Source organism: Crocodylus siamensis, chromosome 4 (assembly GCF_052110815.1).
Source record: "Crocodylus siamensis isolate JL-2025a chromosome 4, ASM5211081v1, whole genome shotgun sequence".
Taxonomy (NCBI): Eukaryota; Metazoa; Chordata; order Crocodylia; family Crocodylidae; genus Crocodylus; species Crocodylus siamensis.
In genome coordinates this window covers 63,105,129-63,119,834 of record NC_143398.1, presented here as the reverse complement: position 1 = coordinate 63,119,834, position 14,706 = coordinate 63,105,129, and the positions used below count along the sequence as shown (strand labels likewise).

General features: G+C 39.3%; 1 protein-coding gene across 1 annotated transcript in view; it reads right to left on the bottom strand.

Annotated features, from left to right (window-relative positions):
• Nucleotides 1-14,706, bottom strand: part of MON2 (MON2 regulator of endosome-to-Golgi trafficking) — an 83,507-nt gene that overhangs the window by 1,807 nt on the left and 66,994 nt on the right. Inside the window, exons 23-26 of the mRNA XM_090042426.1 lie at nucleotides 4,783-4,843; nucleotides 2,680-2,803; nucleotides 1,918-2,125; nucleotides 488-570 (exon numbers count right to left, since the gene is read on the bottom strand). Of these exons, the coding sequence (XP_089898552.1) occupies nucleotides 488-570; nucleotides 1,918-2,125; nucleotides 2,680-2,803; nucleotides 4,783-4,843 (476 nt within the window). The remainder of the gene's footprint in view (nucleotides 1-487; nucleotides 571-1,917; nucleotides 2,126-2,679; nucleotides 2,804-4,782; nucleotides 4,844-14,706) is intronic.

Here is a 14,706-nt window from a genome sequence, read left to right as displayed (position 1 = left end):
GCAAAGATACCTTGTCAGTGTCACCATATAGAAATGCCTATCTTAAACCTGACTACAGTAGACTGGATGGAACCAAGAGCGAATGCCAGCTAAGAATCTGAACAGAATATTGCCTAGGTAAACTGCATTTATCAAGGTTACTGATGAAGACAACCACTGAAAGCTAAAGAGGTAACATTTTATTTTAGATGCTATAGTTATTGGATTTAATAACTAAAAAGTGTCTATTAAGAGAAAGCATTAGTCCTATAGCTGGAAACTTCCTATTGTAGTATGCATCTTAGAGCTGTATGCCAACTGGTTTATTGGAAAGATGTTTTTAAAATAAGCTACCTAGCTTCTGAAACATGCATAAAAGTGCAAAATAAGAAGCCTTATGGATATCACGTCCCCTGGAAACTGCATAAAAACATTAAACAAACACATACATAGGATAGAGAAGACAATTCTATTTCATTTACAACTTCATTGTTTAACAACAACTTACCATTTTCAGGCTGAGTTTTCTTAAGTGAATCTATGAGTGTACTGACGGCTTTTAAAACAAATATGATTTCTGTTACTTGTTGCCTATAGGGGAAAGAATTATAAACTAAGAAATACATAATTTCAGAAAATGTTTTCCAGAATATAGTTTCCTGTTAATTATAATACAGCCTCATAAATCCAAAAATCAAATATCTGGAATTCTCAAAAATTCAGCACTTTTTAAAACTACACTGGATCGAGGAGTATTAGCAGCCAGTCCCAGAGTAGCAGAGGGGGAAGCTTGCATGTGGCAGCTGCTGCTGACATCCACCACCCTCGACCGCCGCTCCATGTGCGGCCACTGCTCTGGGACTGTCCACCACTCCTCTCCTGCCCCCCACTCCTGGGACCGGCCACCACTCCAGTTTAAAAAGTACAGAGTTTTCAAATTTCTGGCAAATGCTTGGTCCTGAGCATGCTGGATTCATTCATGAGGTTACACTATTATATAGCAAACAAAAATAATATTTAACCAATAAAACAATTCAAACAAAATCCAAGGAACACACGTAAGGTTATATGTGAGGTTCATACTAATCTTAAATCATAATTTCCCTACATACCTGCTGCAAGTTAGGATGGTATTATATTTCATTTTTAGAAATAATACTTCAATATATTTTTATTTCTAATTTTACCTTTTTTAGAAATAATGTTAATATGTAGATCTCAGTCTAGCACATATTTATACATATGATTACTTTTGAATATCCAAGAAGTCCCAGAAAGGCAATTTATTATTGGAACATTTTCCAAAAAGTTTACTGTAAACTTTAGGCACCTATGCTATTTAGATATTCTTGAAAAGAATTACCATGTCTGTTTATTATTGTTGTTGTTTGGATTTAGATCCTGCCACACCCAAAAAGGCTCAGGGAAGCTTATAACAACAGACAAACACCCACAATATAAGATCCAATGTTTGGTTTTTTTCCTGCAACAAAAAAAAACTCTGGTTCCAATAATACCCGAGTACTATTTGTTCTATTTTAGAGGTATTATATTTTTTTCCCTCTCTAGCAGTTTAGAAACTCTAAATAGCTACCCTGGAAATAAATGAGCAACTAGCTATAGAAACACTGCACTACTTTTAATTTCAGGGACTGAGAAAAGTTGTAATATCATCCTTCTGACCTCTGGATAACCAAATACAAAAAATAATTGCTACTTTGCAATTCTGCCAATTAATAGCAAATGTCGTCAACACAATCTGAAACTCCTCCTACTCACTTTATAATTTCTCTTACAATACATTTTTATTGCTTGAATCAATCTTAATTATAACACACTATTTTCTACCACATAATGCTGGCATATTTGTGTTTTTTGTGTGCACGTACATATGCACAATGTTGTATACTTTGTTTTTTAAACAGATATAGAACATACCGTGGAAGAGGACATTTGCCACTTAATCTTTCATCTTCTATGTAACGATGCAGTACATCTTGTGATCTTTTCAAAAGTACAGAGAGTGCCATTCTAGAGATGTAGCCTTCCTGAGGAGTTGTGACTTTATTACTGAATGAAAACTGAAGCAGAGTTTCAAAGCATATCTTAGAAAATTCCTCTCTCATTCGAATATCTATTTCTGCTTCTGCAAAGCAAAATGTTATATTTAATAGCACAACAAGCAGGTCTATACATGCTTTACATTTTGTAGTACAATCAAACATACTTTGCAAGAAAACATCTCTGCACCTCAGTACTCAGTAAGGATAATGATGTTTACAAATACTGTTAAATAGACAAACTGAAAAAAGATGTTTAACAATTTGACAATTCCTAGAACTCAAACATTAGCTGCATATTTTTAAAACACATTTCACTGCCTGAGACAGGATACTCCGTATGCTTTACAGCTGTCTCAAATTTTGGCCAAGACCCAAGTTGGAAAGCAAGTAGAAGGAAAAGGAAGAAAATAAAGGTAAGACTAACAAGTAAAGAAATTCTTTGTAGGATAAAATGCATCACAGCTTTATAATGATGCCACATAAAATCATCTCTCTATGTTGGAAACTTTATCATGAAATAATAGTGTGATATCTGAAAATAAAATCTTTGGTGGAATAGGCATTTTAATGTGCACATTTTAGTTTACTTTCCTGAGAGTTTTCATACTGCATTTATATTATTGTTCATATAACATACCTGTAAATGAGGATGACTGAGAATGTATTGAGCCTTTATTAAGCATAGTCATTATCTGACCAACAAATTCCTTGGGAATAAAATTAGCATATGGCAGTATCTCTGCACTGATAAGTTGCACAACCTAAAAAAATAAAACATACTTAAATTTGTTTCCTGGGGGGAAGGCAGAAGGGGGAAATCAGTGACTAGAATTCCAATTCTAACACCTATGAGACTTAAATCCCCAAATGTGTGGAACGAGATAAACAATGTTAAAGAAAGGATGTACTATAGAAAGAAAATTTACTGTTCAAGTATAGTATGAATGTTATGAGTGAAACTTTAAGCTAAGAATCACGTATTCGCCATGCTTGCTAGTGTTAATCTGCAAATACATAAATGCTAAGATTTCAAATATAAGTTGGGCTGCTAAAGTAATATCTTAGGTTCCTGACTTATTTTCTGAAGTTCTGATCATTTAGACATTTCCATTAATTTTTGAAAAGTGTTTGGTAAAATCTTTACTTCAAATAGAATTATACAGTTTGGGCAAAAAAGATCTGACCTTCAGAATAACTATCTTCTTGGCCACTACAGCCCACTCAACATCTCAACTAGAAGAGGACAGCAAATGGCATATATGTAAACAACTAGAAGTAAAATTATACATTTATGAGCTCACATCTGTAGGGGACATTTGGAAAAATTAAGGGGGAAAAAAAAATCAATTAAAAGTATGGAATCAGTGCATATCAGTGAGAAAAGATCAACTCTGTGTGATGCTCTTATTCAAGAATGAAGTCACCTGAAATCACTGAGCTTAATCAATTAGATATGATAACAGTGGCCATTAAAGAGGGTCCTGCTTCTGTTTTCATACTGAAAATTGTATAACTTTGCTGCTGCTCTGAAGAGATGACAACTTCAACTGCCTTTGAAGTCCCACATTTCCACTGATATAAAAGGTCACTGGTTTCTTTTAATTCACAGACATCTTCCTTCTCTAAAGGTTTTTCTAGTGTTAACCCAAGCAAGTTAGCACACTCATTAAAAGTGCAGTGCTCCCTCTCTGATAAATCAATCATGGAAAACAATCATCCTCAACTGTGAGAAAAGCAGCAGCAGCTCTCTCTCTGATAATCTGGCTGAGGTTATCATGGACAGTGTCAGGAAACTTCATCTGTCCAGTTATATTTAACCTTCTTAGAGTATGTACCACATTTTCCTCTGTCTTTGATACAGAGGGAAACACAAAGTCAGTGTTGAAATAAACATCACTACTGGCTAAATCAAGAAAGTTGGTTCATGCTCAAGGAAATGCAACATGTGGAAATCATTTTGGCCAGACTGTGAATGCCTTACTTTCACTGGTTTGCAACTATTTGTATGAGTAAATGATCATCAGTGGAAATTAAGACAGACAATGCACTGAAGTCAGACACACCCTAAATCCTTCCCTCTCCTATTCAGTTGCACTTAGGATGGCTACTGGTCCTGTTTAATACTGGACCATCCTGTTTTTAAACCCTTTGTCCCTTTTCTGTTACTAAATGAGCAACAGACTGTAAAGAATCCTGATTTTCAGTTCACTGATGGAAATGCATGTCAATCATTTGTCCTTGTGATTCTATTAGCTATGCTTAGAGGTAGGGCAGTGCACAGCCAGGAGGAGCAGGGTTCTGAGTCAGCCAGGGAGGGAGGATGGTGGACTTCTTATGGTGGCCCCACCCCTCACTGCTGAATGGCCCAGGTGGTCATACCCCTCATTACTGATTGGCCAATGGTCTCACCTCTCACCCCCACCCCCCGCGCACCAAAGGGGATGTCTTGTATTCTGGAGATGCAATGGCCACCCTAGTTGCATCCCAGTTGATATAAAGGAGCTTCTGTACCAAACACGCTACCCTTTGCATATCTAAAGGTCATGCAGTTACAACCTGGGACCTATTTTTGTTATGTTTTCACTAAATAGAAAAAAAGAAGTTATAGCTAAATCTGCAAAGGTTAGTATTAACCGTTCTTTCCATGTATTAATTCACAATAGTACATTACTTACAAGTTTAAACTTTCTAGTTAATTCTACTTATATTAGTGCAAAAACATTCTATATAACTTTCTCACCTCAACATCAATACTTTCATTTCTCTGGAACTCTTGAATAGAGAGATTATCTGGAGGTATACTAAAAATAAACATGAAAATATTAAATTACATTTTAAAAAGTGCACAGACTATTCTGAAGATGTAAGATTACAAATATGGAGGCACACACAGTATTCAAAGATTATATGCACAAAGCGGTATGTGCAAGGACCAATTAACATTTTAGAATAAAACAGTACTTCTCAACCTTTATTTAGACTCAATGCACTCCTCCAAAATTTTTCAAAATTTAGTGGCATCTCAGTAAAAAAGGACTTATTTAAATGGACTATGAATATTATCATATACATGATAATTATGTTATTAATATGTTAGGGATTAGATAATCATTCAATATTATATTCAGCCTATTGCCAGTGCAGTAGCTGCCAGGTGGAACTGCACCACGTATCTCCTGCAGAGTTAAATTGGGAAATGGTTGTGGCTCTTGCCACAAGCCCTACTAGTTCAACCCTACATGGTAATTATAATCATGGTCACTGCTGCCCAACTTGCCATCCACTTCTACATCCCCCACCAGTCTTTCCATGTTTCCCACCTCGCTAATGGTCCAAATCCAGTAGGTAATTTTTCTCAATGTTATGTTTACACTGAGCACATCCCATGCCTACACAATTCCTACATGCCAACCAAGCTTCTCCATCCCAGGGCTTTAGGACTTTATTTTGGTCCTTCTGGTTCCTGCAAGCCTCTCTGGCACATGATGCTATAACTGAAAGCCAGGAGTGAATCTTTCATGTTTTCAGTATTCCTCTTGCTAGTACCCGAGCACTGCGGAAGACTAGACCATATCTGAATGAAGATGGATGGGGAACAAACAGAGGACTGACAGTCTGTAGATGAACAGAAGAAGAAAAGGAGCCAGTGACAAGAGACTATGAACTTGAGGGAAAGGAAGTAGCAGAAGGATCTTAATTAACAGATCATAGTGCAGTTCAAAATAGGAGTTTGCTCAGCATTCCCATGTCCAACATACCTTTATTGTCTAGGGAATAAATATGAAACTATTCACTAAAAATTTGGTGCCCTGGTCCCCCTCCACTGACTGATCTACACGCAGAATAGCAGCCTACTAATGAACTTGGTACTCTTTTAGCTCAAGTGGTAAGGTTTTATGAAACTGATAAAAAGATTCACAATTTGGAGTGTTATTACAATTGTATACAACAAATTATTCACCCACCCAAGCTTGCTTAAAAACAATACAAAACAAAAACACACAGAACCATAAGAAGTTGTACGCGTGCCCACACATATACATACATAGCTTCTCCCCCTCAAAAAAACCCTATGTTAAGTACTTTACATTAAGAAAAACTTGAATTAAGCTTGCCTGTAGGATTCTACTCATTTCCATTTACTGATGCATTATGATATTATTTTAAATTACTTATTTCATATTACTATTTCCATAAGATGCTACCTAATTAAGTGCACAGGAAGGTCAGCACTTGGAAAGAATCCAGATTACACAGTAAATAAGGCTGTTATGTATAAGACCTCTTACTCATTTACTGTAGAAATAGCAGGTGCATAGTAAACAGAAGAGAGGAAAAAATAAAAAGGACAAGCTTGTGTTTAAGGCAGCTGAGTGCCATTTCCTAGGAAACTGGATTAAGACAGAGCTCCCATGTGATGCTGGGCAAATCACAGCATCGTGAGCTTTAAGAGGGAAACTCAAGGGACACCTAGTTCAATCCTTGTACAGATGCACAGCTCCTAAATCATACCAGGCCTACGCATCCTTCATGAAAAATCCTATGCTGCGTGTGGATTCTGCAGCTCCCCTAGCCAGCATGTTCCATTACCCTACTGTTCTTACAGTTAAAATGTTTTTCTTCAAATATGCTATAGTTTAAAATCACCAGTTCACATCCTTCCCTTCTGTGGCAAGGAAGAATTCATCTTATTTATAGCAGTTTTTTTTTTTTAAATATTTGAAAACTGCTGTCATGTTACCCCTTCATCTTTCTCCAAGAGGAAACTTGCCTGCTTCTTTCACTCTTTCCTCATACTGCTTACTTTTTAAAACCTGTATCATCTCTGGCAATGACCTCTGACCCTCCAGTTTCTCTACATTGTTTTAAAAATGCAATACACTGAACAGCATGTGCTATCAGCACCCAGACCTTGTATTAAATGCTTCTGTTAACACCCAACCAAAAATGGAGTTTTTTTGTTTTTTATTGTTTCAGCAACATGATGTTGAATAACAGACATCTGTGGAACCCCACTTGAGACCACCTGCCAATCCAACAAGGATCCACCTGATGAAGTAAGCCATGCTTACAAAAGCTTATGCCTCCTTGAATTAATCTGTAATGGGGTGGGCAACATATGTCCCACCGGGCCATTCCATCCAGCCCATGGGGCCCCTAAAAAATTTAGAAAATTAATACAGGCAGTCCTTGGACTTGCAACTGGTTCCTGAAAACCTCATCTCAAGTCGAAACACTGCAACTCAGAACCACTTTTCTCATAAGAAACAATGTCATAAATGGTTGATTGGTTCCTGAATCAAGGCCTGATGCTCTATTTTCACCAAAAATACCCCAGAATTTTGAACTCGATCAATTATAGATGAGTAATATAGCTACATTAATGTATTTATATCGTAAATAACAATCGTATCGATTTGGAAGGGCTTCTTTGAGGTGACTTTACTTGAGTTTTTGAAGGGCTCTTGGCTGGAGTCTTCTCAGGAGTCTTGGCTGCAAGTTTTTCTGGAGTCTTGTCTGCTTTCTTAAAGAAAGTGTCCAAGCAAGTTTGGACAGATGTTCTCCAGGGAGATGAGCAGCACAGTGAACTTGTTCGCTGGCATGGCGTTGCATCGGATCAAGCATCTTAAGTTGAAACGGTGTCAATTTATATAAATGTTGTAAGTGTGAAATGTTGTAACTTGAAACATTAAGTCAAGGACTGCCTGTATTCATTTGCCCCTGGCTGCCTGTCAAAGATGACAAGGTGCCAGCAGCAGCAGGACCCAGTTGCAGCAGCAAGGCCCACCCCACCCCCAGGCACCAACTGGAAGATTCTGCCTAGAGGCTTCCAACCTGGGACCCTGTGGCTGTTCCCCCCCTGCTCTCCCTCCACCCAAAAAGGAAACAGAGATAAGAATGGGTGGAGGGAGCAGGGGAGGATCACCAGTACAGCAGAAGCCAACCCGGCCCGGCCACATTAGTTCCCTGCTGGCTCCTGCTGCGCTGCTTGGTCCTGGCCATGCAGCTGGGAATTGCATGGTGCTGGAGTGGCGGATGGGCACAAGGAGGAGTGGTGGCAGCAGGCAGGAAGCAGAGATGTGTGGCGGAAAGTTTTCCAGCGCTTTATTTTTCCATGGGAAATTTTCCATTTCTAAAAATCCACCGTTTCATAACATTCATTAGTAATAATGAATGAATGCCAATATAATATTAGGCAAGCTTGGCAGTTTCAAAGTTGTAATTAATGTTTTTCAGTTGATTATCCCTAGGAAGTGAGAGGGAGAGTACATATATGTGTTACTTATTTGTAAACAGGAGGGTGAATACACACACGATAATCCAAACCAAAAATCAAGTTATGAATTCACCTAATTGGCTGTGCAGGTCAAATCAAAACCAAAGCACAGCATATCATGCACAGTTCTTTGAGTGTGCTAAAATGAGTGTGTTAACAGTTTTCAGTGCCATTTTTTTCTTGAATTTCAACAATGTAATGAAAGTACATACGTATATTGTCTTAATATTTTTACAAGTATTCCAATAAAAATATATTTTTTTTTCATATAAAGCTCTGAATTTGTTTAAATATAACATTTAAATCACATTAAGTGTGCTGTATTTATTTTTTTCCTAATCAAGTATTTCAGTTCAAATACTTGTGGCTATTGGGACAAAATTAACATGGGGTATGTTTTTTAGTTTTGTTTACTAAATACAAGTCAAATAAACATGCTAAATCAGATCACACTATTTAGGTCACTGGAAAATTTTCTGGAAAACCCACATCTCTGACACGAAGGAAGGGAAGAGAAGCCACCAGGGAATGGCAACACCAGCAGGCAAGTGGCAGCAAGCAGAAGCATGGGGCCCATGCTGGCAGGGGCCAAGGGCAGGACAGCAGAAGCATGAAGCCTGGGCTGGCAGGAGCTCTACGGAGCCAGGCCAGCTCCACCACTCACCCTGCCATTGGCCTGGCCACATGCAGTCCTGGCACTTGCCAGGACAACACACCGCTGGGGGCCTCCATCTGCCACAGGCCGTGACTGCCATATACATGCACCTGCATTCCCCATGCACACCCCATATCCCCCTTCACAGACCCCAGCCATCCTGCCCCTCCACACATGCCACAACCCCCCCAGCCAGCTTCTTCCCTACAAACAGCATACTGACCCCCACCCCACACTCCCCAGACCTATCCACCCCCTCCACAAACCCCACTGTTTCCTGCTCCCTGCTCCTGAGGATGGGCGAGGTAGTGCAGTGGGAGAGGGCCAGGGGGCCAAAGCCACACATGCAGCACAGGGGTCAGGTTGCTTGTGCTGGGTGCAGTGAGAGAGGGGTCTAGGCTGCTTGCACTGCATGTGACAGAGGATCCAGACTGCCTGCACTGAAGACAGGCAGCACTGCACTGAAGCCAGCACTGCACATGTAGCAGGGGATCTAAGCTACCCGTGCTGCAGGAGGGCTTACCTGCATTGGGAAGAGCTGTGTGGCATGTGTGGCCAGGAGGCAGGGGGAGAATCTGAGTACGGAGGAACAGATGACTCATGCAGACCCTTGGGACTGTAGCCAGCATCTTGCACTGCCTTCAGGAAAGCAGCCTGCCTCATGTGTGGCCCCCAGCTAAGATTGAACAGCCTTGCTTCAATGGTTATTCTTTGGTTGCAGTTATCTAACTACCTGAATGCCCAGTTGGAAATGCATCAAAAGACTTACTAAAGTCTACATACATCACTGTCCGTTGCTTTTCTCTCATCCATCAAACTGGTCACTGTCAAAAAAAGGAACTCAAATTGCTTTGGTATTATTTGTCTACGTTGGATGCTACTGTTCATCCCTTTATCCGTCAGACATTAAGAAAATAAATACTATACGATCTGCCTTAGTAACTTTCCAGGTCCTGACATTAGGCTAAGAACACTGCAATTCTCTGAGCCCCCTTACTACCTTTTTCTAGGATGGGCACTATGTTAATCCTTTTCCAGTCTTCTAGGTTCATAACTGTCATTCATCAGTTTGAAAATATTTCCAATGGTTTTCAGATTCCTTTAGATGAAGGTTTGTCAAGCTTGCTAACTAAAATTATTTTAAATTGGTCATAAGTTATCCATTACATTTCAAATTTCTTCCCTTTTTTTCCCCTTCATACTAATTTTGCTAATCATTTGATTGCAGTTTCTGGTTAGTGAAAATAAAGCAACACAGCAGCTCTGCCTTCTTTGCAATTTCTGTTAACAGATCTGTCAAGCCTTGGACCTATAGTTTCCTTGATGTTGCTTTTCCATTTGACATCTGTAGAACTCCTTTTTGTCTTTAACATTTCTTGCCAATTTCAACTCATTCTTCACCTTTTCTTTCTTGAATTTGCCCCTATACATCTGTATTATACTTAGTAGTATGCCCTTCCTTCCATTGCCTGCACACATCTTTTCATTTTCAGATAGCTACAAGATATATATATATACCCATATCATGTTTGTAGTTCTTTTTCTTGTGTTGGAATACCATAATGTTGAGCCTCCCAAGGAGAGCCAGTCTTTCTGGGGTTTTCCCTTTCAGTTTGCCTATAAAGGCAACCTTACATACTATTTTTGACTTAGTCAAAACCTGACTAAGTCCAGTATCTTTGTTACGCTATTCTCATGCCTCCCTTTCATCTGGATCACAAATTCCATCATACCATAATCATTCCTCCCAAGTTTGACAACCTTTATCTTTACAACCAGTGAACATAATTTACTTTGGATCAAAATCAGATTCAAGATGACCCCCAGTTGCCTACCCAGCTTTCTGAAAAGGAAGTGAAACAGTTGTAAATGACAGGAACTCCCTGGTATTTTATTTTTTTCTCTCCCTATATCAGGGACTTTAAAATGCCCTATTGCTATTACCTCAAACATTGTATTTTTTTTTTTTTTAAACTAAATGAAGTTTGCCTTCTTCCTCTGCCCTTCCTGATTGGTATAGTACATCATGCCTTCACTATACTTTCTCCCTTTTTATTTATCTTTACCACATACCCAGTGCCACTTTTCTTTTCTTGAACTTCAGAAGAAACATGCATATTTTCAAAATATACCACAATGCCTTCTCCTCCTTTTTCCCTGCTATACTCTTCTGGACCAAGGTACTCTTTCAATATGGATATTCTAATAATGGGAATTAGTCTAAGTTGTGGTTAATGCCAATTAAGTTACAAGTTTACTAAGATGTCCAGCTCATCTCGCTCTTAGAACTGGTATATGGGCAAAGATGCTTCAGATTACTGGCCCCCTTTCCTCTTCCACTTTTTTAAGTATTATTTCCCAAACTTCTTCCAAAATTGAGCTGCTCCTTTCTTAGTAAATTAAGCTTTTTAAAGGGAGCCTTAATAGTATATTTCTCAGTTTCTGGGCATCCCAAAGTGAGACACTTGGGCCTGATCTGCACAACTACAACTGATACACTTGGATGTTATAGTGAATCACCCTGGAAAAACCAGATGGAAATAAAAAACACTATCATTATGTTCAATTTGTTTAGACGGTGTGTAAACCAAGTCCCTGAGACCCACATACTGAAAGCAGAGGATTAAAAAAAGATTTTAAACAGCTGCAGTAAGTGAGCTTCATTCATAAGCAGCAGGTGGGAAAGGTTTCTGTGCAAGTATGGTGATATAATTAAAGAACATACCATAACACATGGTAACATATACATACAGGAGAAGCTAAATTAAGGTCCCCTAATTTGAATGTCTGACTGTGTAAACTCATGGTTCTTTGAAAATTTTTTTTACATATGCTTTTCTAGTTTTGAATATTACTTTTATGTAACTGTTTGAATGGTTTCCATGAAAGCTTCTTAACAGATTTTTGTTTTGAAGTTATATACATACTAGTCTGCTACTCATAAAATAGTTGATAATATATTAAGTTAAAGGAAAAATCTCCTGCAACTATTTAAATTTCAGATTCTGGATTATAACTAACAGGAGCAACTCCCTAGGGGTTGCATTACTCTCCCCTAGTGCCCCTTACCGTGTCCAGTCAGTCTATGATGCTCCCTCAATCTCGCCCGCCACATCTTTGATGTTAATTATGTAATTATGGAGGCTGCCTCTTCTGTTCTCCTGGATACAGTTATCCTCCTGTACATTAGCCCGACTCTGCTAATGGGTGTTCCTGGACACTCCAGCCTTATGGGCTATGCATGGCTCCAATCACCCCTTTACCACGCCCCAAGCCTCGCAGATGTACACCGGACGTTGTTCAGACAGTCTCGCTCTCGTTGCCCTCTCTGGCACTCGGGATCCTCACCGCCCCTTGCTCTGGGGTTACCACAGCCTTGGGGCTCAGGTGGCCGTAGCTGTGCCTGGCCCCAACTCTCCTCCTTGGGGTCCTGACCCTGCTGCTGGGCTCAGGCGGCCTCAGCCTTACCTGGCCTCCGATTCTCCGCTCCCCTTTTCCTCAGGGCTGGGGTCAAGTGCACCCCTGGATGCTGCGCCCTCTCTGGCACCGGGGTCCCCACGCTATCCTGGAGCCCCTATGAGGCCTCCTCCAACCCCTAATAGCCCCACCCAGTCTACCAGTGTAAACCACAAACACAGAGCATAAGCCCCTGGGCTATAACAAATTCTAGATGCTTAGCTGTAACATCCTTCGAGCAACCCGACAGGTACTCTGCCTCTTCCTCCCATATCAGCCTGCTTGTGCAGTCCAGCTTCTCCTCTCTACTCACATGGGCAGAGTTCTCTCCCCCTTGGCGGCCAGCAGCCCACACACCCCGGCCTCAGACTTGTGGTTTATATATATAGCCACCAGGCCCTGCCCCTTCTGGTCAGTTGACCAGGCAGATGCAAGTCCTTACCCTCATTAACTGATTGGCCCAGCAACCTGCACCTGGGTCCTTATCACTGCTCTCAAAGTAGCAGGTACCTTAGTGCCCTGCTACAATAACAATAATACATGTAGGTGTCATTCTTTAGACTGTAGTATGTAAAGAAAGTAAAACTTATTGGTTGGAGGCTATTATTTTCTTGTATGCATTTTTCCATGTATTTTGATTTTGGCTCTTTTTGCAACACTCTTAAGTTCGTAGCATACAGAATTGCATATACTGCTCAGTATTTCCTCAACTACTTGTTTTATTCAAATACCAGTAAATATCTGTTCCCATTCAGACCTACAGATGGTTTGCAAACCTACTCTAATCCAGGAGTCAAAGGTAGAATGATAAAAGGTCAATAAGATTTTAAAAGTCAAGAGAATCCTTACTATTCAGGCGTCTGACCCCTTGCATAACACAGGTCAGAGAATTTTCTTGAATTAATTTCCATTTCAAGTCCAATGGCTGCAACTGACTCAGAAGGTTTTTTCTGGAAAAGTTCAGAGTATCTTTGGGTAGCAGTGTTTTGCACCATGCAGATACACCTTTTATGTTCACTTTAGGTCATATATTAAACAGTGGAAAGCCAAAAATTGATTTTTCTGGGACTCTAAAAGAAGCACACCTAGTTTTGATTTTCTATTTACAATTACATTTTGAGACCTATTAGTGAGCTTTTGATCCATTTAAATGCATTGCGTGTATTTTAGATTATTAAAGTTGCTTAATCAAAATGTTTTGTGGTGCCAAGTAAAATGCCATACAGCAGTCTAAATACATTATACTATTTTCTTTACCAACCAAACCTGTAATCTCATAAAAATATCAAGTTAGTACAATGAGATCCATTTTCCATAAACCCATGTTGAATGACATCAATTATATTAGCTTCTTTCATTCTTTGTTAATCAAGTCTTGTATCAGCTGTTTCATTATTTGGCCTGGGATCAATTTCAAGTTGACAGGTCTATAAATAAGTAGCTCATCCCATCTATATTTTTTTAAATATTGGCATAGAAACAGCTTTATTCCTAGTTTTATGAAAACTTCCCAAGTATTTTACAAACAATTAAAAAGCAATTTTAACTGTACAGAGATCTCATTTAGCTCTTCTACAACTCACAGATGCAAGTCATAAAGATCTTCTGGCTTATAAATGTTTAATGTTAGTAGCAGTTTAACATCCTCCTTTAATTGCTACTAAAAAGAAAAGTATCAATAAACATGGTGGGAATGAATAGTTTGGCTTTCATAGAAGAGAAATATTGGATCACAGGATCATATGAAAACAGGGTTGAAAGGGACCTTACACAGACATCTAGTCCAGCCTCTGACTATACCCTCCCAACCAAGTGCCTGTCTAACCTACACTTGGAAATTTTCAAAGATGGAGATTCCGTAACTTTTTTAGGTAGCGTGTTCCAAAGCTTGACCACCCTCAGTCAGAAAATTCCTCCTAATCACTAACCTAAATTTTATGTGCTGCAGTTTGAGGCCATTGCTCCTAGTCCAAAATAAGCCCATCTCCATCCTCTCTCTAACTGTCCTTCAAGTATTTGAAGACCGTTATCAAATCACCTTCAGTCTTCTCTTCTCCAAACTAAATAATCCTAATTCCTTCTGCCTTTCCTCACAAGTGTTGCTTCCCAAGCTAATAATCACTGTTGCTGCTCTCTCTCTCTCATCTTTGGAGCATTATTATTATTAACAACTAAAATTTCCACCCAGTAATTGATCCCATTGGCAGAGATCACTGATATAATTAGACTCCTTCTCATTATCCTTAACTCAGATTTATCCCCGTATCTTTTTGTTT